This window comes from Strix aluco, chromosome 14, assembly GCF_031877795.1.
Source record: "Strix aluco isolate bStrAlu1 chromosome 14, bStrAlu1.hap1, whole genome shotgun sequence".
NCBI lineage: Eukaryota > Metazoa > Chordata > Aves > Strigiformes > Strigidae > Strix > Strix aluco.
This window is the reverse complement of record NC_133944.1, coordinates 10,833,413-10,855,573: the sequence shown is the minus strand read 5'-3', so window position 1 is coordinate 10,855,573 and position 22,161 is coordinate 10,833,413. Positions and strand designations below refer to the sequence as shown.

At 48.7% G+C, this 22,161-nt stretch overlaps 1 protein-coding gene across 1 annotated transcript in view; it reads right to left on the bottom strand.

The window, feature by feature from the left end:
* The window catches only part of WTIP (WT1 interacting protein), an 85,996-nt gene extending 72,796 nt beyond the window's left edge, over positions 1 to 13,200 (bottom strand). The window contains exon 1 of the mRNA XM_074839793.1: positions 11,357 to 13,200. Within this exon, the coding sequence (XP_074695894.1) occupies positions 11,357 to 12,833 (1,477 nt within the window). The 5' untranslated portion in view covers positions 12,834 to 13,200. The remainder of the gene's footprint in view (positions 1 to 11,356) is intronic.
* Positions 13,201 to 22,161: the final 8,961 nt, after the last annotated feature.

Genomic DNA, 22,161 nt, shown 5'->3' with positions numbered 1-22,161 from the left:
TCACTAAGGTCTGCACCTGAATCGCAGGGATTTTCCACCAGAGCAAGTGCATCACTTGCTGTGAGCTACTACTACTTCACAGGGCTGCACCACAGAGGCACAGCCCTGCCCTAGCCAGAACAGGTACAACAAGCCAACACACTTTCTAAGAAGACCAGCTACTGACCTACGCTTCAGAAAATTACATGCTTATTTCTCAAACCAGCCCAAAATCTGGACTCTAACACACTTGATTGTTGTGCAGCTCTGTTTTCTATTGAATGTTTAGATCTGGAAAACATGGCTTTGATTAAAAATGGGCAAACCACCAATGGCAGAGAATTTTCACTTAACTACTTGGCAAAAAAAGAGCTGCAACAGTTATTAGCCATTCATCAGAACTTCTGCCTTGTCCCCTGAGGAATTACCTGCTTCCCCCATATACACCAGAGAATTGAGATGCTCAAGGTTAACAGCATGGCAACTGCTACAACAGAGAGAAACACAGAGATCCAACATTTTACCTGTTACAGTTCTCTCCACTGCCTGATATAAACAGTTGTTTTGTCTCAGCTGATGCTGGGCTCCAGCATCTTTTGCTTCTTCTACCCTTTTTTAAAAAACAAAAATCAACATTCTCTTTGAACTAACTTAGTTACAGAGAGGTGGAAAGAACAGCGACAGGTAAGACAGGCCACAGAGATCATGGGTCTAATCCTGCTGCACTTCATGTTGACAGCAAGACCAGCCAGGGCAGCAGACAGCAGCACATGGCCGGGTTAGCACGCTTTTCTGAGCGGAGGAAACCGTGGATAATTGGCAATGTCTATTCACTATCATCTTGCTCAGAACCATTCCCCCAGTGTTTATTTTCCATCATCATCTGGCCCAAACAAATGGATTTAGTAGGAATTTCACAGCAGGAACAAAGTCAGAACACAAAACCAAGATCCTACTCTAACGCTATTGAGGGCAATGTCATATCTGTGAGGTCAGCAAAACAGAATCAAGCCACAGCAGCAGAGACCCCAGCTGTCTCAGTTCAGTCAGGTCAGCACTTGATTTATTACAATAAAACACAATCATACTTTTCCCTACCTTCTCAGAAATCCCTTTCTAACAAAGGTTTCAAATCAACTATGCCCTGCACGCATTCTGCAGTGCTGCACACACAAAGCCCACGCACAAAAACGAACCTCAAAATTACTTCCATTTAAATTTGGGACATCCACAAAGAGTTGCCTGCCCTGTGTTTCAAGTTCCACAACGCACCACACTAACCCAACCAGGGACCTGCGTTCACGACTGGCCTTACCCGATGCTCTCCAAAACCCCACAGGCTGGGACTGTCAGCACAGAGGTGACATTGAAGGAGATGGAGGAAGTGAAGCAGAACCACCCAACTTCCAGGAGCTTTACTCACCGGACTCCAGTTCACTGCATATGCTTGGGGACAAACTTGTGGCACAGGAGAAAGGTTTATGCAATGACCGCCAGAACAAAAGGGTATTTCCCATGCCTGGGAGAGGCCACAGGGTCTCCATGGACTACAGGAAATACAATCCAAGCGGGCTGGAGCATCTAAATATGCATTTCGGAATGGCTTTTTGTCTCTCTAACTTTGAAATTTTCTAATTTTTCCAAGTGGCCACATTAAAAGAGAGAAAACATCTTGTTTTCACTTTCCAGAAGTTCTGCAGTGTCGCAAGTGAACAGTTCACCAATTAAATAAATGTTTGGATGGCCAGGAAAACATCTGAGAGTTCCCAGCAGTTCTTCCACAATAGCTATCTACTTTTCAGAAAAACTATAAACGTGTTCTGAACCGAAATAAGCCTTGTTCAGCAAAATTCTTAAAAAAGCAATGGTATATAGCCAGACATGACCTTTTATAACCTATTAAATGCCTCTTCATTGTCCATTTGATCGACTCCCTGGCTATTTCGTGACAATATGTGGTATTAATATTCTTTATGTTAGCACACTGACTTCCCTGCACTTACCCCAATATTCACAAATGCATGCATTAACCCTCACAGCAAGCTAGATGCATTTTAGTGCTGCTGCCTGCAATTAAAGACTTCAGAATTAACCACCTCCCCCAAATCTAGTGTTAAGTATTTGTGGTGTTATTCCAACCCAATCACATCCCTCTTTGAAGTCATTTAACTTCTCATCCCTGGCACTTGGAGAACTCAATTCTCTGTTAAGTACTTCAGCTCCCCAAAACTCATCGCAGGGGAAACTCTGGTGCCTACAGCACACAGGCAGCATGCAGCGTCCATCGGCACACTCCTTGCCAGCCCAACCCCAATGGGCAGCACCAAATCAGCCCAATATACCCCTTCTTCCAAGTCACACAGTAGCTGCCACTGTTGCCCCCTTCTCTTAGCAGCAGGGAGGGTCAGGGCTCGCAGCCACGCTGGGTGAGACGATGGCTGAGCTGCACTTGCCAGGGCATGTGTACCACCACAACCCCAACAACACAGCAACATGGAGGCTTAAAACCCAACTGCCTACAGGTATTCACACAAAACCTGCTGAGAGGAACTTTTCCAGCATCTCAAATTTGGAAATAGGTGTCACTAGCAATAAATCCTTACCCACAGCTGAGTCCCCCTGTGTAAGCTCTTACATGTTTTATATGTACAGTAGTTCTCAGCTGAGCATTAAATGAGTGTTTGTGCTCTGGGGTGCTGGGGTTTTTTCCTTAATGAGTCATAGGCCTTTTCTTAAAAGTTTGCTGGAACACATAAATGTGACATTAGAGATTTAGTAAAACTGCTCCAAAAAACAAGGAATGAAGTTTCAGAAAATGTGAAATACTCCAGCTGGAAGAGATATATGACTTGCTTGGCCATTTTCTTGTGCTCCTGTCTCACATCACAGTAACAAACAAGGCTATGCTGATATGTAGTTAAAACAACACAGTGAGGTTAATAGACATAACACACACCACACAACAGAAGTATCTGCTCCAATGGAGAAAAAAGGGACAAAATCCACCTCCAGAGACAGCAACCACACAGGCACAGCGAAAAGTCGCATAAAAATCCAGCCAAACACTGACATTTATTGGTTGATCATTAGCACATCTGTTAATTTTGTTGAGCTGAGGGCTGGTCCTGCTCTCAAACAAGACAACAGGAATCCTGCTGCCAGCCTCGGGAGCCGTCACGCCCCTGGAGCATCTCCAAGCAATGCCACATCACAGCCCCAGGTACCTCCGTCCTGTCAGGACTTGAACCTTTCAGGCAGTTGCACACAGCCCTCAAAAACGAGCCTTTTTAAGCTCGTAATAAAACTTACAGACACCATGCACATTCCTGCATTTCTTCCTTTTTGCTGTTTCAGTTTTGCTTTGTATCATACATTCCTGAGCCCTGTAAGAAAGGAGGCACTATGTCCAGGATGGGCATAACAGAGAGAGGAGAAGAAAAAAAAAAAAAAAATCAATACTCTAGGAGACACCTAGCTTCTCCAGTCACAGAGTAAGAAATTATTATGGTCCACCACAGGAGCAGCTGCACTTCCTCTCCCACCAGCGGGGTGGGGGACCTGGGGAGCAGTGTCCCCACAGGATCCCAGCACCTTCACCCCAAGAAGGAGAGCTGCCCAAGCACCTGGCTGGCAGGCAGCCATCACCAGACAGCACCGCAGGATTCCATCTTCTGCCAGTGCCCAAGCTGGGCCTGGGACAACGGGGATGCCCCTCCGACACCACAGGGCTCCAGGCACTGCTGAGGAGGACCCCAGCCCGTAACTCTGTCAATGTGCTACGAAGCACTGTCCTGCAATAGCCTTTGGGACATATGATGCAGGTAGGAAGCCAAGCCCAAAGCTTACTAAATTCCTGCAAAAAATTTTTTGTTTTATTAAAACTGTTTGGCTTATCGCTGCTTTTATTTTCTTTCCATTGATGAACAACCTTTTTAAACATCTGAAAATTACTTTGCCATATTTTTTTTTAATAATAATTTTAGTATTTGGCAAATTCTTTTGCTTTGAGAAGGCTTTCCAAATATCCAATATCCACATGTCGGTAACAGAAACACTTATATCCTAATTTATTAGCTATGGATATTAAGGATTTCAGCCTAGACTTGTATCCTTGCTGCTGCCATCAAGACATCAGCAGGAGCACACAAAGTTGCATCATTTACACGTTTTAAATGTAAAAATGATACAACTTCAGGGAAATTTTCCAGTAAGAAACATCAACTTCAATCACGTAACTACAGCTACTTTGACAGTTACCTGTTCCTTCACATCAGGGTCACATTTCTACTCTGCAAAATACAGCGGCCACAGAATCCATTACATGATTTACTCCCAATTCACACACCACCGTGTACAAATTTCCAGTGCGTGATTTAACATCAAACTGGGACATTTGCACACATAAATCTGTATGGAGGATCAGGCACAGAGGCCAGGTAAACAGCTGCCGGTACAAGTTAAACTCTGCTAGAAGAACAATTTTTTATTTTGAATCTTGCTTAGGATGTCTCCCTGACACCCTAAGGAGGCACACTTGATTTGGGTTTTTTTGTGGGGGTGGGCACAGGGAGAAGGGTGTGTTTAAAAGCCTGATGTTACTTCTGGGAATTTGAAAGCCTCTTACTTCGGAAATGCAATACAGACCTGGCTTGGAGCTTGTGATAGAGCCCTAAAAAACGAGCAGATCTAATGAACTGCTCAGCGTTTTATGCAGTGGCCCTGTGGCTCTGCGATCACCAGAGGCACAACATGCTCCACACCAAAGCAAACGGCAACACGGGCTCCACTCGACTCTTACAAACCAGTAGCCTTTTCACAAGGATACGGACTCTTTGAAAGAGGCAAAAAGAAACTTCCTTCTCCACACGCATTTTGCATGTAAACAATCCCCTTTACTTCAGACCCGTAGAGCTGGGCGGCTCACCCCTTCCCTCCCCCTTGGCACACTGCTGCAACACCCTGTGGCTCAGAAGCAACCAGGTATGACTTTCACAGGGGCATGCACACAGGTACACTTCCCAAGCCATAAGGTGACAGGAGAGGGTAAAAATTAAACTAGTTGTTACTATAACACACCAGTGCATATGCCTATTCCAACTCTGTATTATACATCCAAACCTCTGTATCAGAAACCTCACCTGTGGTAAACACGTGGCAGTTCCTTGGAAGTCACCATCCCCCTCCACACGCAGTGCTTTTATAACAACAGAACCCAAAAATAAAAGCACAAACCACAAAACCAAGCAAACAACATTCGCCGTCAAATAGTACCCATATTCACAGTCAAGTTTCCTGCAACCAAAGGTAAGAAAGCAGTTGTCTCCATTCATAACACATGCTTCTCTGCAAGTTATAATGGCTCAGATTTCCGTTTAATGTTAATTGTTCGTTACATGCATCTAATACTTAATAAAATATAAAACACACTCATACAGCACATCTCTTCCCATCCTGTTATCACACATGACTTGGTTTATCACTTTCCAACTTCAGGGAGACTCACCAGCATGTGCACAGCTAGCAGGGACTACAAGAAGTCATCTAGGACCACTCCCACATCCTTCACACAATATTTCATACCATAGACAAAAAGAGACTTCTTTTTTCCAGCTCTGTTGACTTGTGTTATCACACTTATTTTTTGCATCCTCTTGGCTGTCTTGAATTCTTTCTACATTCTCTCCCCCTGCCCCCCTACTTCTTCCTCCCTTTGGATGACCCTCCAGCTCCAGGCTTCCCCTATTGCTATTTACCATCATTTTCTTGACTCATTCAGCCCATCATTCAGTCTCTCCCCCTCTCCTCTCCTCTCATGCACCCAGGCACCCGCGGCAGCACCACTCACTCTCCCCTTCACGCACCCGCAGCCTGCCCTGCCTGTTGCCTCAGAGCAGGATCAGTGACAAGAGGGCAGGCTCCCACTAGCTGTGAGCCACCAGGATGCTGCTAATTCACACACACCCCACCATCTCCTGCTGCAGCTCTTCTTGCACCTTCCCCAGTGAACACGCACCTCCCTTATCTGACCCCATTTTTGAGGGTCTTCTTGCACTTCAGCTAAAAAAGCCTGACCACTCTCAAATCAGTTCCAACAATATATTTTCTAGCTGTAATTGGGAGATTAGCAAAACCAAACTCTCAAGTACGTGACCTGTTTGAACACTTCAGGAGACCACACTGTGTAAGTTTATTTCTATTTAGATGTTTACCTATTAAAGGCTCAAATCCAGTGGAAAACAAATCCTTTTCCAGAGGACAGCCTCGAATGCAAAAGCTGAAGGATCTCAACTGCTTATCAAAGCTGAGTGGATTTCTAGGCCCAGATAAAGAGAAATATGAAGCAATTCCCAGACAATAAATCTTTGCTTATTTACAAAACCAGTGCGATTTATCAACCGATACCTCTATTTTCATGGAAATAGGAAAGATTTAACATTTCACAAAGAAAGCTTCAGGAAATCATGAGACAGAAAACAATGCTTTAGCAAACATGTCAAGCGTTTCAGTCACCAACTGCAAGCTCACCTAAATTTCATTCAGATTTTCAAATCTCATCTTTAAGCAATGCAGCTTCTACAGGCTTACCACTATTACCTGTCTTAATTTTGATCTCACTTGTATATACACCCTGCTGTCACATCAACCTGCACACACAAAAGAAACATGAACATACAACTCTGAACTCACAAGCACGTTGTAGGGCCCAAAAGCCAGTCCTGCAACACCAGCAGGATTTCTCAATGCAAAGAAACGGATTTGCATGGATGAGTATGTACATAAAGGGCAGAAAGGGCCCAGATGGGACTAGGGTTCCATTCCTTCCCTTCACTTACCCACCAGGCCAAAGGCTTTTCAACAGGATGTTATCAGCAGCATTTCTTGGTGGTGTTCCAAAAAATGTGTGCTGGTACTCCTGGGTGGCATTCTGGAAAGATCCAGGAGCTCTCAAAAGTCAAACCTACTTTTGAGGGTAAGAATGACCTTTTGCTGGACAGATGACTAGTTATTAACAGAATCCAGACTTTGTGTCTCCTTCTGAAATGTTAACCGACCCCTGCTACAGGGTACTGAGAAAGGGGCCGTTTCCCTCAGGGTGGAGAAGGGTCAGACAAAGGTGCCTGTGGAAGATGAGAAAGGTGACAGCTCACTGTGACAGGACTGGTTGTTTCTCACTGAGGAGTACCTCATGTGGTAGGAACTTGCAGCATTCTGCATTCAGATGCAAGGGATAAGGGGGTGAGGTGGCAGCAAGGGGTGGAGAAGACACTCAAGGTGCCAAGATGAGGAAAAGCACAATCTGCACAAAGGACACTGCACAGGGGTGTTGAAGGACACCAGCAAGATTGCAAACTTGCTTGTCTCTCTCTATAGACTTTGCACAGGGAGGAAGCAATCCACACTCCCCCGCCTCCCTAGTCTCACCGTGCTGCTTCCACCTCCTCTTTAGTTCAAGACAGTGAGACAATTAAGTCGCTTCTTGCACTGGATGCCACCACCCTGACCAAGATGAGCAGACAGCCCTTGTTGGACGACGTCTGTGACAAAGCAGGGGCTGTCAGGAGCACATGACTGCTGCCTGCACCCCTCCGTTGACTCTCCTTCCATTTCTGACAATTCACCAGCGGAGCCACAAGATGTACAGAGAGATCTGGTTCAAAAACAACAGCCAAATCAGCACGACTGTTCAACACAATGACATTTCCCTGCCCAGGAGATGACAAGCTGCAGGTTTGCAGTCAGTCCTACAAGGATTGCTTCGGCTTGGATGGACATGCCAAAACCCAATTTTCCAATTTCTTTCTTTCCAAAGAAACCATCTTTTTCAACACCTAGACATCAGACTGAAGAATTCTGCAAAGTGAAAAGAATTTAAGACAGCACCTGAGCTAATGACTTCCCAACACCCACAAATGTCCTGTTGACACCTCAGAATGCACATTCAATTTAAAACATCCCTGAAACACAACTTTTAGCAATTCACCTCTCACGTATGAATGCTCAGCTGAGAACAGTTATGAAAGTGAGTGAAAGTGCTTTTTCATTACCTCTCTTCTCAGCATCTGCCACTAAACCAAGCACATTTACTAAACTGTCAGTGCCTTGACAGGGGACAGACAGGGGGTCTCAGAGGGTTGAGGATGAAGCAGTTTGGGCAGGGGTTGCATAGGAAGCAGCTACAAGGGAACAAAGTCTCAACATCTTTACCCAATCCAACCGCAGGCTGCTGCCAAAGAAACAGTCTCAGCCTCTAGTAATCCTCTGCCTGCACCCTCCTGTCTGGGTCAGCTCCAGTCACCTCATCGACAGGGATGAATTGGAGCAGCTCACCAATCCAGCCCGACACAACCCTCCCTCTCCCCTTTCTTCTGTGCAGGCTTCGTTTTCTGTAAAATCAGCGAGCACATGTGGCTGCAACGTGCTGGTGGGAGCACTTGGAAGCAGCAGGGTGCTACCTCTCAGCTGTGCAACTGTGGGTAGGACAGATGCAGAGCCCTCCTTTTGCGGCACTGTCATCTTCAGTCAGATTAAACCAACTGCGGAAGGGCGTTTTCCCTCTCTCTACAGATGCACTGAAGCCTGCCAAAAGAACAGGGAGGATGGAGAAGGTGAGGCAGTAAAGCAAAGCTCCCAGCACAGTGCTGCTCACACCACCATGGGCAGAGATGGCTGTCAGTTCCCTAGACCTGCCAGGGTGAATGCTCCTTGACTCCCCCAGAGCCTCAATTTTTCAAATTTTTCTTGGTTTGGGGTGGGGGGGGTGGGGTGGAACGACACATGACACGGGGACAGACAGGACAGGGACTGGGGACAGGCGCAGAACACAGTAAAATTACCAGTGTCCTCACGTAAACAGTTACTCACTGGACAATTAAGCTTATCTAATTAATGAGCATTAAACCATCTTCTCTGTTCCCTCTACCTTGTTAGACTATTGGCTCCACATTTCTGTCCTCCTCTCTTCTCCATGGGCATCACAAAATACCCCACAACTGCCTTCAGAGCACGCCAGACACCAGCGCTAAGGAGTGAATGCGTAAGCAAAGACTTCAGCTGTAGTATGTGCGAGCTGCTATGCAAATCAATGCATTTCTCCTTGCTTCCCTCTATTAACATTGCTTAAGACTCTCTCAGGTAAATCAAACTAAATAGCAGATTTCTCCCCATCCTGTTCTCACTCTCCTTGTCTCTGACCCATCAGCCTGCCGTCATCCCTGCCAACCCCTCATGCACTTGCTCAGACAAAGCTCAGCATTCACCTCCATGGGTGATTGGAACCAGAAATGTGCTATCAAGTCCACCTGGATTTATCAAAACCTCAGTAACACAGAGAAATCAACTTTCTCTTTTAAAGCACCCCAATTTTCTGGGTTTCATCTGCCTCCAGGGTGCAAGTCACAGCAGCACTTCTTTGTGCTGCTACAACAAATACCTACCGAGCAGCTGGTACACTCGCACTCTAGGCACAAAGGCGCAAGCTTACTGCTGATCCTACATAGGACAGATTCTGCTGAGGTTTAGGGCGTGCTGCAACACGTCGCTAGAGAATAACCTGCGAGTAGTGACACTTGCAACAGGCAAATTTTTCTAAGAAAAACCCACTCATGACAGATTCTCCAGGGCTACTCCTGGACTCTCTGATCACACACCCAGATTTCTGGGCCACTGGAAACCCCTCTCAGAGGCTCAGGACAGCTGTAAGTGGTTTCTTACTCTGAATACATCTTATTTCTCAATCTCCCACTATATGCCACATAAATTTTGAAGGTAACATCTCCTGCAGTTAGTGTATTAACAAGCCCTCCCATCCAGCTTCTGCTGATACTCGTAAATGAACCATTATTGTCCTCAGCTGGAGTCACTCAGCTGGTGAGTACCACGCCAGGTGCCATGACCCTGCAAAAGATGCAGTGGATGACCATCAGCTTTCTTAGCCCCACATGGGATGGGGGGAAGCAGTAAGCACTGTATTCAGCTTCCTTTGTCTGGGCACAAGAGCTTGTAGAAGCTATGCCACTGCAGTTCACAGGAAGGTCTTGTCTGGTAGGGGAGAGTACTACTTTGCTACCTCCACTGATGGGCTCAGGTCTGTCTCACCATAAGCATCTCACAGACACTTCAAGGAGCCCTGCAACTCCTTCCATGCAGAATGCCCCAATGCTGTGCCAAAAGCAGTATGAATCCTCATGTTTAAACCAGCGACTAAGGTAACACATCTCCATCCTCAGCAACACTGGTGTCGGTCAGAAACCACGCACAGCCAGGGAGCCTCTGCACACCCAGGCAGCGCACAAAGGCACAGAGATAGCTGTCCCCTCAACAGCCACCCACGGGGGCTGCATCATCCACTGCCCCTCACCTTCGGAGGCCTCTTTCTTCCTCCTCTGCCACAAGCTCTTACACCCCAGTACGAGAGCCCTCACCCCTCGCTCAGGCAGGGGACAAACTGCTCCCGAAGGCTACCCGGGTCCCGCAGCTGCCCGGTTCATCTGCAGTCCCCAGCACAGGAGAAACAAGGCAGTATTTGCACACTCCAGGATCATCTTTCAAAGGCATTTTGGCCTTTCCACCCAGTACAAAGTAAGACAGACAAGGGAGCTTAATCCTGACTAGCGTGACGACAAAACGTGTTCACTCATTTCAAGAGATTATTATTATAATAAAGATTTCTATAAAGAAGCAACAAAAATTCAGGAGACGACCAACAGGTTGCCTGAGCCTCAGCACAGACAGAGGGGTCTCCTCTCCCTCAAACTCCCCTCTTGCTCCAGGGACGACAGTGACCCCCGACAGCCCTCCGCGCTGAGCAGGCCCTGCCAGGCCTCGCAGGGCAGAGACAATGCGGGGCTCCCACAGGCACTCCCAACTAGCACAGGGATTTTATTGAACGAGGCGCTAAAAATTACTTAACCGGCCACGCTCGTCATCTATAAAAGATAATCACAGACGGCCTAAGAGCACGATCGCAAACGCCACATCCTCAGGGATGTGGGAGGTCACCGGTGAAGCTTCAACAGCCCAGGAGGGAGGCCAACGAGCGTTGGGCCAAGCCCCGACAGCCCGGACGGCTCCTCAGACACCTCAGCCAAGTCTCCCACCCGCACGTGGAAGGGAAAGCACCGCGCGTCCCGGCAAACCGCGCAGGGAAGAGACGGGAGCGAGATCAAACCCCGGGAGCGAGCTGTGGTGCCAGCTCTTCTGACACCAGTTAGACAAACAGCACCTGGGGCGGTGCGGGGCTTCGGCTGGCACCTGGTGCCGAGCGGCCCTGGGCGCCGCACGCCCGCCTTCCCCACAGCCCGACCCGCCCGGCTGCGGGCAGGCCCCGCGCCCCGCCGCCCCTCGCCCGCCCGCCGCCCCGGCCCGGCGGCCCCCTCACCGAAGTATTCCTTCTTCATGTGCATCTCCAGCTCCTTCTCCAGCTCCAGCGTCAGCGCCTCCAGCCGCCTCTCCGCCTGGCTGGGGCCGCTCTCCCGGCACGGCGTCACCTGGTAGGGCAGCTTGAACTTGGGGGCCGGCGAGGAGCCTTTGGTCGGGCTGTAGGCGTAGGGGGCCGCGGCCTCGGGGGCGGCGGGCGGGTGCTGCTGGTCGTGCCGCGGCGGGGACTGGGCATGGATCTTGTGGTAGACGTCCCCCAGGTCGGGCGCGGCGCCGTCCTCCTGCAGGCCGGGCCCCAGCAGGGAGGAGCGGGGCGAGGGCAGCTGCAGCTCGGGGTAGGCGCTCATGGAGCCGCGGGAGCTCCGCGAGCTCTGGCTGGAGATGCTGGAGCGGGGGCTGACCACGGCGGCGCCCGCCGCGCCGCGGCCCTCGGGGCCGCAGAGGCTGGAGCGGGGGCTGGCCAGGGCGAGCCCGGCGCCGCCCGCCCCCTCCGGCTCGGCGCTGCCCGGCGGGCCGTAGCGGCAGTCCGAGTAGCTGGAGCGGGGGCTGGTGGTGCAGGAGTACTGGCTGGCGGTGCTGGAGCGGGGGCTGGCGTGGCGCTGGTCGTAGCCCATGCTGATGCCGCTGGTGCGGTTGCTGCTGGGCTTGCTGCCGCCGCCGCCGTCGTAGCTGGTGAGGCTGGCGCGCGGGCTGGAGTGCTTGCTGGTGTCGCTGGCCGTGCTGGCGTAGCTGGAGCGGGGGCTGAGGGCGGCGCCGTCGTACTGCACCAGGCTGGCGCGGGGGCTGCCGTACTTCTCCTGCCCGGGCACCACCAGGCTGGAGCGGGGGCTGGAGAACTTCTCGTAGGGCAGCGCGGCCGCGCCGCCCAGGCTGGAGCGCGGGCTGGAGAACTTGCCGTGCTCGGCGACGGGGCCCGGCGAGGAGCCGGCCAGGCTGGCCCGCGGGCTGGCGGCGCCGTACTTGCCGTCCGGGCCGCCGGGCGCCCGCCCGCCGCCCTTGGCCACGTAGCCGCCCTCGTAGGCGCTGCCCGCGGCGTAGCGGTAGCCCTCGGCCGAGTAGCGCTTGCCCTTGTCGGCGAAGCCGCTGTAGCAGGGCAGCGCCACCTCGGAGCGGGTGCACAGCCCCTCCTCGCAGCACGGCGGCCCCGCGGCCGGCGGAGGCTCGGTGGCGGCGGCGCGGCCGTTGGCGGCGCGGAGCGGGGCGGCCGGCGCGGCGGGCGGGTAGGCTTTGCCGCAGGGGGCGGCGGCGGGGAAGGCTTCGGCGGGCGGCGGCGCGGCGGTGCCGTTCATCTTCCGGCCCCGCTGCTCCGCCGTCATGTGGGCGGCGATGACCCGCTTGGTCTCCTCCAGGTCGGGGTGCAGCGCCAGGTCCCGGCGGCCGCCCCGGCCGTACAGACCCTCCGGGCAGGGCTCGTAGAGGGACAGATCCTCCATGAACTTGGTGGCCTTCAGTGCCATGTCCTCCTCGTACTTCTCCATGCTCGGCCGGAGCCCGGTGGCGCGGGCCGGGGGAGGGACGGCGAACTCTCTGCGAAAGCACAGCCCGGAGCAGAGAGAAGGAGAGAGAGAAAAAAAAAAACCTCAAACCCAAAACACACCCCAACAGAAAGCCCCTTCACGCGGTCCTGGCGGGGCAGCGGCGGGACGCGGCTCCTTCCCCGGAGGGCTGCTCGGCGGCGGCCGGGCCGGGCGGCAGTCACCTCAGCGGCATCCCCGCGCCGCGGCGCTCGGCTCGGTACGGCCGGGCTGCCCGGCGGAGCGCGGCGAGCGGAGACGAGGAGCCCCTGTGTCACTTTCCAGCCTTAAATAAGTTGCTCGGTCCAGTCAATGGCGCGCTGCGCGGAGGAATTTGCGCTCGGCGGCTCCCTGCCCCCGCCGCCCCCGGCCGGCCGCCCCGCGGCGGGGCCGCGGCCCGGCCCGCACCCCCGGGCGGGGGGCGAAGGCGGCGGCCGGCCCGGAGGGGCTTTGCGGCGCGGCGAGCGGAGCGCGGGGCGCGGCGAGGCAGGGACTCCTTTGTGTGGGGCAGGAATGCGAGGAAGGAGACTGGGCGCTGCGTCCCGCTGGAATGTAGTTAATGCCGGAGCCAAACAATGATTTTCACCGAGTCAGTCAGGGAGAGGGCGGCCGCGGCGCTGCTCGGCGGCGGGGTCGGCAGCTTCCCCTCCGCGCCGCCCGCTCTCCTCCTCGGCCGGCGCTCGCCCAGCCCTGCCCGGGGCCGGCGGGCGGGCGGTGCCGCTGCTGGCCGCGGACCGGGAGGCGGCGAGGCTGTCACCGCGCCCCGGGCCGCCGCCGGGCGGGAAGAGGGGGGCTGAGGAGGGTCCCCCCGCGGGGGCTCGGCGGAGCGCCCCGGGGGAAGCCCCGCACGGAGGGGCCTGGCGGGGAGGAGTGGGGGCGGCGTGGAACGCCTGCCCGGGGCTCACGCCTGCCCGGGGCTCCCGCCCGCCCGGCGGCTCCGCCGCTCTCGCCCCGGACTGGAACTTTCCGGCGGGACCCGCGGCCTCGTCCCGCCGCGGGCAGGGGCAGCTCTCTCCCGCCCTCCTGCCGGGGTGCGCCCGGTGAAACCCCCCGGATCGCGGTGGTGCCTGTGGCGGCCAGGGGTTACGGGACCGGCCCCGCGGTTGCAAACGGCTCACACCTGTACGAGATCCCGGGACTGGCCCAGTGACTCCGCCGAAGGGACCTGTGCTTCAGCACGGCAGCTGATAATTATTTGCAGTTATTTATATAGTCTTAAAAAAAAAAAAAAAGTAGTACTAAGACATATAATAAACATACTGTGGCCTACAGCAATCTATGAAGTGACACGAGTTTAAAAAAGCACGCTACTGTCTGTAACTTTGCAAGAGCTTTGTCCGTTGATCCGGGAGAGCCAGCACTGCTTGCCATTTACATCTGTATACACACGGAAAAGGCTGTTGGAAAACAACACCCCCGAAATGGCTACTGAACTGAGACCTCCAATACTAAGGTAGCTTACAGTTAATTTTTTTTGCAACTAAGTTGCAAGTCCCTGCTGATCATCCGCGTTGATGGCAGAAATACTGACCGAGCCCTAACAATAGGTACCTGAGTGGTGTCCTTACGCTGCTAGGTGCTGAGCACCCTGTGAGAAGTATGTTGCAAGTTTGAGCTGTAGGCACAATGCCATGCCAAGAACATTTTATCCTGTTATCATACCTAATTAAACATTAAAAGCAACTGTGTACTCAAAAATGTCCCCAGCTGTGGAGGGCAATTGATTGGCAATCTGTTTGTGTGTGAATGGGTGGCAAGTGGAAAAAAGAAAAATTCTAACAGACCATGTAAATGTGCAGAACAAGACCTGGAAAGCAAATCTATTAGACATGGGAGAGGTAGTCCACTGTCAATGCAAACATACGTGTGCAAATACAACCAATCTTGAGAGGCAAGTGTTCTTTTCTAACACACGTTCACATCTTTCATTACACTTTTTGCCGATCTACTACACAAGCTGTTACCATGTGCTTCTGCAGGTTACTACTTGTGGGACAAGTTACATCTCACCTCGAGTCAGCAGGTGCGTGATGGCTGAAAGCGTCTCTTGCAGTTGTGCGTCCTGGTGCACACCATTGCTGCTCCAGCGAACGCAGCGCGGGGCCTCGCCAGCGGCAGCAAAAGCTTCCCAGCAGATGTGCCACGGCGCTGGATCAAAGCAGCAGTTCAGGTCCCTGACCCGTTCAAGCCTTGGGCTTTCTGGTGAAGCTGTCAGCAAAGACACAAACTGTGCTGTTAGCCACATAGCATGGACACGTACCCACCAAGAACAAAGAGAGGTTCCTCCCACAGAGCACATGGAAATCACCCTTAACTTGAGCCCTCATCCACCCCTCCTGGGACTCCTGCACAAAGTTCATTTGGGGCAGTGGGTGTCTCACGGGCTGCTGCCTTCAAGCTCCTTCCTCAATCATTCCTGGGCCGGTACTGGGATGTTCTATCCTGTTACTGACTTTGAACTACTTACTGCCGATTTTTGTAGGGCTGTCTTCCTGAGAAGGTAGGAGAGGCTCATGGACAACCTGGGAACCTCAGAGCACATGTAAAGAAAAATTAATTTACTCTATTTTAAATTTTGGGGTTTTTATTTTAAACTTTACAACATTAGATAATTTTACTATTAATCTAACAGAATGGGGGCATATTGGGATCCCCTGCCTGTGTGCTCATGCAAAGAAGCATTTTGAGCAGCTGTCTTTACAGTAGGAACTGCAGAGCTGATGCTGTGTGAAGTCAGAAGCATAAGCCACATCAGAAGCTTGTTGTCCTTCTGTAGCTCTGTCCTGAGCTACAAATCTGCCCTTGTTCCACATTTTGAGGCAGCACAGTTCTATACTGCTTCTGCTGCCAGCAGGTAGCAAGTTTCTATGGTAAGCCTCTTGGTAAGTCATTGAAGCACGTGCTTTGCTGAGTATGAACTCATGGGAAAAACACTGGGGACCGAGAGAATCTGGAGAATCTAAGGAAACAGCCCTTTTTAGTAAGCAATGTGGATCAAATTATAAAAATCACTTACTTTTACTGTTGAAAGCTTATGTTCAGTAAGTAAATCCTCAAAGCCAGGCCCAGCCAAGCCTGCTGCAGCCCTAGGCCAGAGTATCTCTGCACTGTGTTCCTGCCTCAGCCCTGCTGCAGGGGCAATGCTACAGACTCGCTCTTCACCAGTAAATCGTACTTCTGTCATACACATAATGAACATAACATTTATCCACACTAGAGCCACAGATGTAACCCACATGGGTGAAATAAATATGTTTGCAGTGGTACGTAGCACACTCAAGCACTGCTGCATTTCTCATAGAGGACCATATGTGCCAGGCTGTGCAAACAAAAAGTGTAGAGTTAAAGCTGCTGTTGCTGTAGTAAGTACCCTCATCATTTTCCTGTTACAGACAAGAAAACCCAAAGTACTGGGCAATTACAGCTTGACAATCCCGACATGGTTTTCTCCCCACTTTATTTTAAATATATTTGCTTAATTTTAACAACCAGCAGTAAAATGTATATATTGCAAAAACACACTTCCGTAACTAAGAGCACAAGAGCTGTCATAGAGGATTATAAAAGCTGAACTTCCTTTCTTAGTTTGGTGTGGTAGTCCTTATGCTTGATTTAAAGTTACATCAGTAAATCAGATATTAAGGAAAGCCAGCTGCTTCTGTTAAATAAACTCCTTTGTCTAAGACTTAAAGGGAGCAAAAAAGCCAGGTGGAGTTATTGATCTGTGAATATCAGCTGGCTGGGCCTCACAGGCACTGCACTCCTGTTTCTTCTAATTGCCAGTGCCTTCAAGGAAACGCTGCCCAAGCCAATGGGTAGGGAGACCTGATGGTCTGCTGGGGATTTTGTCTCCCAGAGTTGCAAACAGTTTATTACCAACAAAGCAAAGAATCTGTAAGAATTCACCAGTGAAACTTGAGCCCTATTGAGGACAATGGCAAAAATCCCACTGACTTGTGTTGTGGTGTATGTTATATCAGACGTGGTTTTACTGACACAATGCAGGAGGGATTTCTTTGTCTCGCTTCATCAATTTAACAATTTGAAGCTGCTCCGCAGATTTGCTTACTGAATTGGATGCTACCTGATTTTTTGCAATTTCCCTCATTGTCTCCAACATTAAGAAAACAAGGAAATTATACCTTCAAGTCTACAAGGTAAATAAGACTTGTTTATTACTCAGGGATTTACTGTTCTGATTTGCAGTTTTAAAATTGATTGGTTTCTTGGTGAGGAATGTAATGATTATTCTTTTTTTCTGGTCTGTTTCACGCCTGACTAAAAAAACCAAAACCAAGTTTGTGAAATTCATAGAAAAATTATGCTGAATTTTACTTTGGAAGGGGGGACTGAAATTTTTCTTTTCTTTGAAGTGGTAGCTGTGTTGTGCTTTATATTGCTTTGTTTTGCTTGTCTGGGCAGTGTATGTTAATTTGTGTTGTGATAACTTTAAGTATAAGCAAGCTTTTTGGAATATGAAGTTTGGATATTAATATGTATTTGGACTTGGGTGATTTGTTTGCAAATCACCTTGTTCTGACATGTTTTTAAAAATACTCATTTGCAGTTGATCATAGCTTTTAAAAATTAAATTTATTGAATGTGTTTTAGGGCACCATCTTCTGGTAGACAGAACGCATTGTATTTGAATGGTCACCTCTGCTAGGCACAACTATTTAAAATATTTTTGACTAACACTACTCTGCAGGCTTACAGGTCATTTTTCATTCTAAATCCGCAATAAAACACTATTTAACATTTTTTACATTCTTCTTATTCATTGCAAATGCAGCTATTCACTGTGCTGCACAAATTTAACTGGGGACAGACCCTGTAAAATTCCAGTCATGACAGGCGCTTTGTGAACGTGCTAGGTTAGACAGACAACATATGTCCAAGCACCATTTATGTATCTTATTTCTTTCATAGTTTCATCTTCCACTTCTCTTAATTATTTCAGATAATAACATTTCTGGACAAAGCAGTTTATTGGCTCATACTTCGGAGACTACACATGGCCTTAGTCATGCTTCCTTGCAATCACAGGACATAATCACTGTATATTCAAACACAATCAGTTAGCTTAATAGCAGCCACCACACTTGCATAAATACATAATTTAGTTGGCCAGCTCAGTTAGCAGTACACCCACATAGTACTTTTAAGGAGGTCTTAGGTTATATAGCTTCTTATTTCAGAGAAACGGAAATACGAAAACAAACTTGTGACTCTACAGAGCTAAAATTTATCTTGACGTGATAAAAAGAAACTCCTGATTACAACACTGCAAACCGTCATCCAGTGAAGAAATCAGATAGCATCAGTGCATTTAATAAAAAAACAGAAGCACTGCATGAGTGTCAGACTGCTATACATATGCCCCCCCTATTCTCTGCGGGTGAAAAGTATCAGACTAACTGTATGCGCCTCTTTAGACCCGTTCAAGAAACGAGGCAGGCTACGAGCACTGACCTGCTGACCTGCCAATACAAAACACTTCAGCTATGATGAGAAGGATCATTTCAGAAGAAAGAGGACATTGGTTTGTTAAGAACACCAATTATATTTAATGGTATTTTTCCATATAAAATGGTATTCTAGAGATAACACTTGTTAACTGAAATTAATGAATAAATTTGCAAGAAGTATAGAGCTGTTACATAAGCAATGGAACTAATGAAGGCCCAGCCCCTGCAGGTCTCTCTTCTGCATCCATTGCATTCTTCAGCTTGTAACCTCCTCTCCAAATCCCCAATAATGCTGCAATCCTGTCACCCCCTTTGTCCCATGGAACTCTCCCACTGCTACAGGACGTACCCCAGTCCTCAGCCGCTATGTACAGTACCTCCAGGTTCCTGCCACCGTATTCACCTACATCCCCCAATAGACTTGTCAGTGCTCTTCTGTCTCTGGCACTCCTCCTCTACAACATCTTTAATTCTCTCCCAGGTCCACCTCCATACTGCCTTCTCTCTGTCCCCTTTGTAACAGCACCTAGCAGCTTCCTAAGCCTCTAGTTAGGTTCTCTTAGCCACCCTTTTTTCCCCAGCATGCTCCTCCAGTTACCACTGGTTAGATGCCCAAAATGCAGCAAACTCCCATGTGGACTAGCACACCACCAGCAGGTAGGTGTGTGAGTACCACAGCTAAAAAGGCTAAGTGCTACCACGGAAGCACCTCTGTGCGTCTGTCTCCCCTTATCTACAGCCACTTACCTGTAGAACTGCAGTAGCTTTGAGATCACTGATGTAATTGCTTAATGTTTGCAAGTAGCTCCAAATGTTTCTGGAGAGGACTGGTAGAGCAATTCCATAAGTATCTTTTTAGGAAATCATACCAAAAATTTCTCACTTTTTCTCATGAGTGAAGAAGTATGCTGATGAGAAGGACAAAGATAATGACGTGCATCTAAACAGCAATTTTCTTCTCTTAATATAAACACGTATCAAGCTATATCTAGGAGCACGTTTATTTAGTTCATCCTATTCCTCCCTTAAAGAAAAATCAAGGCCTCCAAATCAAAGCATTAAACTGCTTCTCCCTCCTACTCCTTTGTCTGTAGGTGTGTGTTCTCTGTAATGATTCTGCTTAGACACTAGCCCAGAAATAATCTTAGGCAAGCAAAAAACAGATGACTGACTTGTGTAAGATGCACAAATACAGGCTGAGCAGTGAGTGGATTGAGAGCAGCCCTGCAGAGAAGGACTTGAGGGTAGTATTGGGCAGAAAACTGACTATGAGCCATCAGTGTGCACTCACAGCCCAGAAAGCCAACCATGTCCTGGGCTGCACCAAGAGAAGTGTGGCCAGCAGGTCGAGGGAGGGGATTCTCCCCCTCTGCTCCACTCTCATCAGACCCCCCCTGCAGTGCTGTGTCCAGCTCTGGGGCCCCCAACAGAAGAAGGACATGGACCTGCTCGAGCAGGTCCAGAGGAGGCCACGAAGATGATCAGGGGGCTGGAGCACCTCCCCTGTGAGGACAGGCTGAGAGAGTTGGGGGTGTTCAGCCTGGAGAAGAGAAGGCTCCAGGGAGACCTTAGAGTGGCCTCCCAGTACTTAAAGGGGGCTACAGGAAAGGTGGGGAGGGACTCTTTATCAGGGAATGTAGGGATAGGATGAGGGGTAACAGTTTTAAACTGAAAGAGGGTAGATTTAGATTAGATCTAAGGAAGAAATCCTTTACTGTGAGGGTGGTGAGACACTGGCACAGGTTGCCCAGAGAAGCTGTGGCTGCCCCCTCCCTGGAAGTGTTCAAGACCAAGTTGGACGGGGCTTTGAGCAACCTGGGCTAGTGGAAGGTGTCCCTGCCCAGGGCAGGGGGATTGGGACTAGATGATCTTTAAGGTCCCTTCCAATCCAAACCATTCTGTAATTTTATGATTTGTTGTATTACTTTGATCGTAGTTTCTGCTTTCTTGCACATTCAGTATTTTAGATGCACAGAACTGAAGGCTTGTTGTCCTTATAGCTGCAAAGAGAAGAAAGAAAATATCTCTACCTATAGGCACAGAAACAGAACACTAAGAAAAAACAAATTTATTTTCTTTAATTGGGTGTTTAATCAGTTTTCTAATCTAAATTTAAAGTTTTGGGTCAGCGAAGATAAAGCTTGCAGCAGCTATCAATGGTATATACAAACTGAACACAAGCCTGTTCTATCTTCTGGGATCTAATAAATGGTTATCAAGAGGGCTTTGTTGTAAAGGTCAGAACTTGAAATGGCACATCAACCTGCTTACCAGCTGTCAAGAGTCAACAGGCCAGGAAAGCATGCATCTCACTGTGGTTCAACAGTGAAATGGTTTCCTAAAGTAAAATTAAAATGTCATGTAGAACTACTACAACATTAAATGGTCATCTACAGGTTAAAGTTAGTCTTTAGGAAATGGGCTGGTAGAGGCTGTCATCACGGCCCCAAAAGTTCTTTTTCCTGAAGGGTTATCAGTTGCCCCTTATGGGCGATTCTCTAGATGCTTTGAGAATGAGATAGGTTGCACTTCTTTTTTTTTTGACGATAAGATTGTGGGAAAGTTGTTACAAATTTCCTCACCGTAAGTCTTAACGAATCTCTAGTTAACTGCTGTATATCAATGGTGGTCAATACTCCTTTCCATGCCCCACTGCAAAAAAGGGATATCGAAATAAGAGCATACAAAGACAGATACTAGATAGACTCAGCTGCATTCAACTACGCTAAAATATTCCACTATTTTTCTTGTCCTTTTCCTACATGGCACTCAAATTCACTAAGTAAATAAAAAATACAAGCATCAAGAATGAATTGTTACTATGAAAGCAGCCAGAAAAGCTTATCTGCATGACAGAAATTTGCATCAGTATAAACAAACAACTAGAGAATGCTGTGTGACAGGAGAGCCAATTTGTATCACTGCAAATAGCAATTTGTAGACTGATTTAATGAGCCTGGCTCAAAAATTATTAGTGAAGACAGAGCCTACATCATGGTTGCCAAGCTAAGGCACTGGGAAGAATTTATCCTCCATTTTAACATTTAAATCTTGTGTCTTCCAACTACACTTCCTTCCATATCAATATTACTGCTATTAGGAGGTAAACAAATTGTCATTTGAAAAGTGGCTTACTTTTTTTCTTATTCATTACTTGAAAGCTTAATAAATGCTTATTTATAACTTGCTCTCAAGGGCAAGAGAAAGTTTAAGCTGAAAAATTCTACATTAATACAATATTGGTGACTAGTAGCCAATTAAGGACATTCATGTTCTAATTCTGAAAAGCAGTTTTACATTTAGCAGAGAAGCAGTTTGCATTTTCAGTGGTTCATTCAGTATCGCCAAACTTAACAAGACCCAAATAGAACAGCTGACACTATATGAACAGCCTGTCATATGTTCTATAGAAGCAGAGTGTTTAAAGAAAATATATTAAAAATCATTCACTTGAAAGTATTTTACAGGAAGGATCTAGGAGCATTTTTTGGCCATCTAACTACTTACTACCCAGAAAAGAGCAGCACAATTACATCAAGATGTAATTGCTTATGTAGTTGAGATTCTAGACCACCTTTCATGCTGCAAACCAAATGATGACACGTTGTTAAAATTACTTAATGCTTCTCTAAAACTTAACCTAACCAGTGTCCTGCAGTGGTACTCCCCCACCTAAGATATAACCCTGATTAATTCTGAACATTTTTGCAATCCGGCCTTATTGACAGAGTTGTCTACTGCCCTGAGAAACATTATGAGTATCTTCTTGGACAGCAGCATCCCAAATACTTTAAGAAATCACTTGAGTACTGTCATCTTATGCT